Source organism: Phalaenopsis equestris, unplaced genomic scaffold, assembly GCF_001263595.1.
Source record: "Phalaenopsis equestris unplaced genomic scaffold, ASM126359v1 Scaffold000258, whole genome shotgun sequence".
NCBI lineage: Eukaryota > Viridiplantae > Streptophyta > Magnoliopsida > Asparagales > Orchidaceae > Phalaenopsis > Phalaenopsis equestris.
In genome coordinates, this window is record NW_018164700.1 from 1,879,225 (window position 1) to 1,887,681 (window position 8,457).

General features: G+C 35.0%; 1 protein-coding gene across 1 annotated transcript; it reads right to left on the reverse strand.

Annotated features, from left to right (window-relative positions):
- Positions 1-3,561: 3,561 nt before the first annotated feature.
- LOC110024532 (dof zinc finger protein DOF5.7-like) lies at positions 3,562-4,818 on the reverse strand. Its single transcript, XM_020724554.1, has one exon. It carries the CDS (start codon positions 4,495-4,497, stop codon positions 3,667-3,669), a length of 831 nt encoding a protein of 276 aa, XP_020580213.1. The 5' UTR covers positions 4,498-4,818; the 3' UTR covers positions 3,562-3,666.
- Between the last annotated feature and the right edge of the window lie 3,639 nt (positions 4,819-8,457).

The following is an 8,457-nucleotide window of genomic DNA, read 5'->3' on the forward strand; positions in this document are numbered from 1 at the left end:
ATTATTATTATTATTATTATTATTATTATTATAAAAAAGCAGCCAAAAATATATGAAACATCACGTAGCTGTACATCAGACAAAATAACTGTCAAAAAATGAAAATTACTTGGTGTCGAAAAAGGAATGGCAGCATAATAATTTTAGAAGCATGCTAAAAAAACTTTTACAATGCAGTCATGTTCTTAAGTTTTTTTTTATTATTTTTGCATATTTCATTCGGCCTCCATAACTTATGAATTTAGAATTTCCATTGAAATAATCGATCATCCTAAAATTTCCATGAATACTGACTCACTGCTAAAATGTGAGTTAAAACATTTAAGACATTGTCATGGTACCAATACCAGCAAGGTTTTGTGAGGGGAAATAACCTTTTTTTTTCCTTAGTTCTTTGCAGCAGTTCAGGCCATTGCTCACAGCCGAAAGCATTCTCTGTGGCTTTGCACTGATTTTAATCAATATGATCAGTTTGAACAGCTAGAAACATATGTAAAGGAATGAAAATTAAACGTCCAGTCTTTATCTGTGAAAAATTTAAGTATGTTGAAGTTGAACTCTTAGACATTTTTTGGTGTAATGACGCACTCTCGAGTAATCTCAAGAGAAGCTATAATAATGGGACAACACTATGAGCGGATAATATTTCGAGGGATGAGATTTCGAGCTGTTATAAATAGTACAAGAGCATTGCACGAGCATGAAGTTGATAGTTAAGCATCATCGACAACAACAACAATAACAAAAAGCTTTTATTTTACTAAGTGGGGTCAGCTAAAGGACTCATTTTTCTCTATTGAGTTTTACTGAGTATCATATTGTCATTTAATTATAATAGATTAAGATCATTTTTTATATAACAGGCCCAAATCTTTTTAGGTCTAAAGTAGAACAAAGTTGAAATTGTTGATCTTTTGGTGCAACAGTTGAAACTTAATTTATCAAAACCTCCAAAGTTAAGATTGTTCGTGTGGGAATACACCTGGGATATCATGGTTGACTTCCTCAAGAGTTACACCAACGAGACAAAATTATGACGTTATTAATGAAGCAAAGTGGAAAATATGTTGATGAATGAGAGCTCTTGTTGTTAAATTATTCACATAAAAAATAGATCATTTGAGATTGCAAATCAAGTGCACCAAACTAAATATAACTTAATTTAGAATAAAGCAAAAAAAAAAAAAAACAAAGTGAGAAAATACACATTTTCTATTTATTTTGAGATGACTGATGTAAAAATTGCTTATGCATTGCACCTATCTCAAAATAAATTTAAAATTGTTAAAGCCCTACTTAAATATTTTTATAAAGCCGAAATAAGAGATAGCCAGTCTTTATGATCCACAATGATGGCTCCTAAAAAAAAAGTCAATCTCATCTACAACCAATCACATTTTTATAAAATTTAGCTTTGATAATTGGGAGATTTACTCTGTTTGTGGCAGCTTATCCGTTGCGGCAGCATTTTGAAAACGCCGCTTCATCGTTTGGAAATTGTGTTTGAACAACTTAACAAAAAATGTAGATGATTTTTTACACTAAATGCGGAATGTTGGTCATAGCCCGCAGTCCGCGTTTCCAAATAAGCGGCTTATCTGGATAAACACTAGCTACCTCAAAAACACCCTTAATTGCATACATGCCACATGATTTTTATGTATTTAAATATCTAACATCAAAAAATTATCTTTTTATTCCTACATAATATCACAAAAATTAACTCATCTAAAGTGAATAATATCTTCTCACCCTATATTTTTTTTGATATAATTAAAAACAGTTGGAACTAAAAAGGGAAATGCTAACCCTAATATTCTTCCAATGAAGATAATAAGTATATCAGCTAATGAGATATTTATGCTGGAAACATGATAAGAGATTAATATCATAATGAAGTACAGATTATTGTGACAAATGAAAGAACTGGCCGAAGAAGAAGAAACGGAGTGCTCAGCTATAATCCTCACAGCTATTAACGTACGAAGCAAAAGTTAAATAAAGGCACTAATTACTTGATCTATTATTAGGAGATGCACAGCTCTGACCTGCAAACAGAAAGTTGGCAAACTACATCCCAAACAAAGCAGATCCTTCATTTAGATGCATGCCACCGTCATCTCTCTTTCTCTCTCTCTCTCTCCATCTCTAGCTCTCTCTCTTTCTCTCTCTCTCTATTGATCCTTTCATTGATTCATACACTGACAAGCCTGCAGCTCAATAACTTCTAAAACACCACCGGTTTCCCTAGACTACCAAATCATGCTTTCCAGCAACTAATAACACTTAACGCTCCTACAAAAGGGTTCGAGAATTGTACGATTAGGAAAAGGCTTGATAGCAATGTTTTGGATCGGATGAGTTTAATTAATAGATATTTAATGTATATATGTTGATTTTAAGTTTTAATTGACTTATCATTGTTATGTATTATCTAATGAAAAAAATTTATAGATATTTAATTCATTTTAATCATAACATTATGAGTCAAGTTTTCTTAAACTTTATTATACATCTTCATATTTTTTTTTTAATTGTAACAGATATATATATATATATAATTAAGTTGAGAAGCAAGCAAATGAGCAGTTTAAATCTTTAATTATTAAATAAGTTTATGTAAATTTGTGGTGGTTAAAATTTAATTTTTTTGCTTGAATATTAAACCACTTAGCTATTTATTTTCGTAAATTATCTCAAGTTTTAGTTAACAAATAGCTCCTCATTAAAGGACTGGATAAAATGTATGCCTCAGAATCTAATTCACTAATCACTTTTTTAATATTATTTTTTAAATTTGTTTTATTTCCTCAGATTTAAAATTCATTATTTGTATAAACAGATATACAACTAATTAAGATGAAAATTTTCATTAATAAGTGGTCTGTTGAGTTATCAAAATAAAAAAATAACACTAGTGCATTATTATTATATTTATGAACAACTATAAACATATTTGCTTTCACTAATGATAGTATAAAATAAGTATATAATATCCTCTCTCTCTCTCTCTCTATATATATATATATGACTCTAAATATTCAAATTAAATAGCATTTGAAACGCTCAAGTTATTTTGTATTTAACTATTAGATCTAAGCCATTATTTCCTTAAATCAATAATGTATTTTGTAAGATAACAATACCCAAACAAAAATCGTTATAAAACATGATAAATATCTTAAACCTAAGAAGTAAATTAATATTATTATAAGTCAATTAAAAAACTTTTGGACTCTTGTAGGGAAGTATACGTATAATCATACACATGCATGCAGCTGATGTGCTGAAGGCAAGAAAGACAAGCTTCCTCCACAGCCTCTTCGTTGCTACCGTTTTCAAGGCCATCAGCGCTTTCTTTTCTAAAAGAGAAAGAAAACCCTAACTCCAAAGCAGAAAAAAAAAAAAAAAAGGAAAAGAGAGGAATAAAAATCATTAAAAGCCAGCAAAAATAAGATATTTAAATAATTAAAGGGAAACAAACAGAATCTATCGATCAGTCACTCTCTTTGAAGATGAAAAAAAAAAAAAAAAAAAAAAAAAAAAAAAATCCATCTCCCAATCCATAAACAAATCAAACCACCAAAAACAGCATATAAATTATATATGTATGGACTCACTTGAAAGTCTGTTTTGATTAAAAGCTTGAAATATTAAATTGGAGAACTAGGGCAGAGAATTGAAGTTGTGCACATCACTCCAACCCGAAATCCCATTCCAATCACTTACAGAATTGGCGTTATTCATATCGACGTCAGTGTTGATTGTAGGAGGAGGTGGGATGGCAAATGAACCATCGAGAAACCAAGCTGTCTCTGTTTCAGAAGTCTTCCGGGTCCCATTAACGCCAGAGCTGTCACCAAAAATATCACCTTTGCTGTTCTCTGCCATTCCCAAACAGCTGGGCTCCACTACTTGGTTGTTCACGAAAGAGACAACGTTCTCCCTCTCACCTAATTCCCCTCCAAACAACAACTGCATCCTCTGCTGCTGAAGCCTCCAATGCAGGTCTTGGTTTATGCAGCTCAGAGACTCGATCGAAGAAGCTATGCTGCCGTAATTGCTGTTTCTGCTATTGTAACTGAGGCCTCCCATGGAAGTAGCTGCGTTGGCACCAAAGGAGAAGGGGAGGAAGAGATCCATCGCGGTTTGTGTGAGCGCTTTGCCGGGCTCTGGGAGGTTTAGAGGGAGCAGAGAGGAGGAGGATGAGGAAGCAGAGGAGGAGGAAGACTTTGACTTCCTATTTTTCCGGCATCCGCCGCCGACGGGAACGTTGCGCAAGGCGCCGCCTTTAGTCCAGTAACGGCGACAGCTCTTGCAAAAATGGCGAGGCTGAGTGAGGCTGTAGTTGTTATAATAACAAAATTTGGTATTCGGCGAGTCGCAGCGCGGGCATTTCAGCCCCTGTTCCGGCGGCCGCAGTCCTGCCGCAGCACCGGTTCCGCCGCCACCGCATCCAGAGCTCTTCGTCGATGATTTGGGCTCCGAAGCCATCATATGATATTCGATCTGGATATAACTCTCGCTCTGGTTGGTGGGCAGTGCGTGGAATTTGAAGGAGTGGAGGTGAACAGAGGTGGATGGCTGAGTTAAATTTCGTGGAGGATAGGGAAGTTGCCGGAGGCTAATGAATTAATGGTTTCATGCATGGGTTTTGAGAAGAAAAAAAGGGACGTTTTTTCAATTGAAGCCTGTGATTGTCATCAAGTGGTGTGGGGAGTAAGACGAGGGAAAATAAATATTAAATATGGCTCAGCGGATGGTCTGGATTTGCTGGAATGAGTTTTAAGGACTTCATGGAAACGCTAAGATGGGGGAAAGGGGAGTGATGGGGGGTGGGGGGTGATGGAGGTGGAGCAGAAGGTAAGGGATTCCTTAGCATCAAAAAGTTGAGACAGCCGCTACAATGACAAGAGGTAGGAGTGGGACTGAGGAGAGAAAGAGCTGAGACAGAAAACAAATGCACCTGAGCACTCTGACACACCTCAATCTAAATTAGTAGAGAAGGGTATGGGGGTGTGGTTCTGTTTCTTTTAATCTACCCTAACTTCATCATCATCCAGTACTGTTCGAAGCTATTCTTCATGTGCATGTAAAATCATCTACATAAATCTTACTCTGGTTAATATATTTAACTTACTGTGTTTTTCTTATGAATTTAACTTTAGACAACTAGCTAGAGTTATATTTATTCATTGTTGCAGTTGCTAAACACTGTACTAATCGTTTAAAATCAATGGCTAATATATATAATTAAGTATTAATTAAAATATCTTTGTTCTTGTTCTCTGTGTACTACTAAAATTCTTATAACACTGTATATATAGGCAGGATTTGTTGAAAATATTAAATGTCGAATATTTTAAGATGTCAGCAGTGGTTTTATTTTTTATTTTCTTGCATTTTTTTGAAGTGTGGTGATTTATTATGGCAGTTAATGCAGGTTATAGGGAGGCGCATTATTTTATAAATCTATGAATAAAAATAAATATGATGAAAAGATTAGTTGCACTAATAATAATCATAATATTAAGGAAGAATTTTTTAAAAAGTCAGATTTGCATGTGACAGATAACATCTTTGGGTGTTTATAAATACTAATATGCTTTAAAAATTGTGGATGAGTTTGTCTTCATTTTTATCTTGTGAAAAAAATATTATAACCCCCCCCCCCAAAGTTATATTCATACTCAAATAAATTTTTTTTAGAAAGGAGATATCATAACTTCAATTTTTAGAGTATGTGCATGTCTAAGCCCACATGTCGAAGTGGCCGGATCAAGCCCACTTGTTGAAGTGGTTGAACCCGAGTCTATCTACCGACGTGGCTAAACTACTCTAGTTTACCGAAGTGGTTGAATCGAGCGCATAGGTCGAAGTAGTTGAACCTGAGCCCACCTGTCGAAGAGTTGAACTCATCTCTTTTTCCCATGGGAGGAAGCCTAGCCCAACCAGAGAGGGACAGTTATTAGAGTCGGTCCTCATGACTTTCAAAAATGTATGTTTATCCATCTTTAAAAGTGACGTTTGACTTCTTCATCAAGGTCTTTCCTCAACAAAAAAACTATGATCTTCACCAGTTTGTATGTATTCATGAAGGATACAAGACTCTACATTCTAAAAGAATTTGCCTGAAAGGTGCGGTGAGCGTGGAATTCATACTTAGATTATGCAAAAAGTTCTTTTGTCATACAAGGAGATCCGAAGGAGCACAATGTATTGCATCAGATAATTTGTGATGTAGCAGATCAACAAATTAAGGGAACATGTTTTCAAAGCTGTACAGGATGTGAGAGAAACCTTCAAATCTCGTTCTCAAACTAAGCCTATAACTCCCACAGGATCTTTAAAGTCATTGGCTTACTGGCAAGATCCACTAAGGTAAGAACAACATGTGCAAAACTTGTCGAGAATCGGACCAATAAGAGCTCTTGACTCAACCCTTGAATAAGGAGGAGCAGAAAATGCTCTTGGTTACATCGAACATCCTGAGGAAGAAGAGTAAGTTGAAAAAAATGCTAAAACCCACGGCGAAACTAATGACCTAAATATACATCAAAAAATGGTTATATTTTTTGACTGCATAGTGATGATTTATGAGCTAGGTTATTTGCAACGACATAACTACAAGACATCCGTCGCTTAACCACAATAATATTTTTTGACGGGTTTTATTATTGCCGACGTACCGACGCGTGATACCGTCGGTTATATGCAAATATTAACTGATGACTATATTTCATCAATTTCTTATGAAACCGCCATTTGACGGGATGTTAACCGACGAGTTTTTTAAACAAGTGATGAGAATTTCCGTTAGTAATAATATTAATTACCGACGGCTTAAAAATCATTTCTAAGCCATTGAAACCAATCCTTTATACCGTCAAAATCATGTCCCTCCCGGTCTTGCCCTAATCCTCCCCCCAGTTGGTCCAATCTCGGTGCCCTAATCATCCCCTCTTCTGGTGACCCCCAACTTCGACAATCTAATCCTCCCCCCTCTTGGTCCAGCCCCAGTGCCCTAATCATCCCCTCTTCTAGTGACCCCAACTTCGACAATCCCACCATTCCAGCAATCGGTCGCTGCTTTCCTTCTCTCCCATCAACGCTCTGCCTCTCATAGCTCGCTGCTCAAATGTATGGTGGGGTAGTGTAAGAAATGAAGTTTATGTGTTAGAATTGTAAATACTTAGGTATTGAATGGAACGCATGCAAATTTTCTTTTTTCTTTTCATTTATTTGGCAGAATGTGTTATTTATGTTTTGAATCGAAGGATGACTAACGAAATATTTTCTTATTTTAGTAGGATTACATTAGGGATCGACTTTAGGCCCATATCTTTTTTATTTAGGGGGTTGTCTGGTAACGAATTTAGAGCGAGATTTAAGCCAAATCTTGTCAGGTGGTCATTTTGGACAACATGAAGGCGAGGATTTGATAAATTCGGATTTCATAGATTTCAGTTATAAATCTTGAATCTTAAATCCCACAAATTTGTGGATTTATGAGATTTACAGGATTTACAGCAAGAGTGATTATGATCGCTGTAGATTTATGTAAAACTTCCCAAACAATTTAAATAGATTTGTGAGATTTAGAGAAGTTTGTTGTTAGACAGTTTTTCATTCAGGACTTAGTAAATCTAGATTTACTAAATTACAATAACATAAAGAAATTTGTTACCAGACAACCCTTAGTTATGGTTGCTCTTATTAGACATTTACAGAAGGTTATATCTTGTTGTATGCTTTTCGTCTGTGATACCCTTCTCGCAGATAAGATTAGAGAAAGAGTTCTTAACAAACTTAAATTATGAAGAACGATATTAGAGTCTAAAATCCTTCTTTTGTGTAGATCTAGAACAAAATACATCAAATATAATTTTAGTATTAATAGCTCTAGTGGCAGAGTTATAACTATGGGTGATCAAATCATTAAAAGATGTGAACGTTTTATATATCTTGGGTCTCTTGTTCAAAGTTATAGTGAAATAGATGGGGATTTCACTATTAGAATTCAAGTTCGTTGGCTGAAGTGGAGGAATGCTTCCAACCTATTGTGTGATAGAAAATACCGCTTAGCCTTAAAGAAAAAAATTTATAAGATGGTTGTGAGACTTGTGATGTTCTTTGAAGCAGAATCTTGGCCTTTAAAAGAGAAGCATATAACAAAGTTAAGTGTTGCTGAGATGAGAATGCTTAGATGGATGAGTGGCTTAACTAATATAGACAAAATGCAAAATATAATCGTGATAGGGCTAGTGTAGCTAACTGTTATTTCTAATGGTTCATTTGCTATTGATAAGCTTACATTTCTTCCTTGATCATCACTAGTTGCTAAGGTTAATTTTTTGAGCTGTGATGAATTCCAGCCTTCATTAAAATTATAGGGCTAGTGTAGCTAACTGTTATTTCTAATGGTTAATTTGCTATTGCTAAGCTTACATTTCTTCC

Bases quoted from the DNA above. Each gene is read 5' to 3' on its own strand.
- LOC110024532 (XM_020724554.1), bottom strand. From the start codon at position 4,497: ATGATGGCTTCGGAGCCCAAATCATCGACGAAGAGCTCTGGATGCGGT.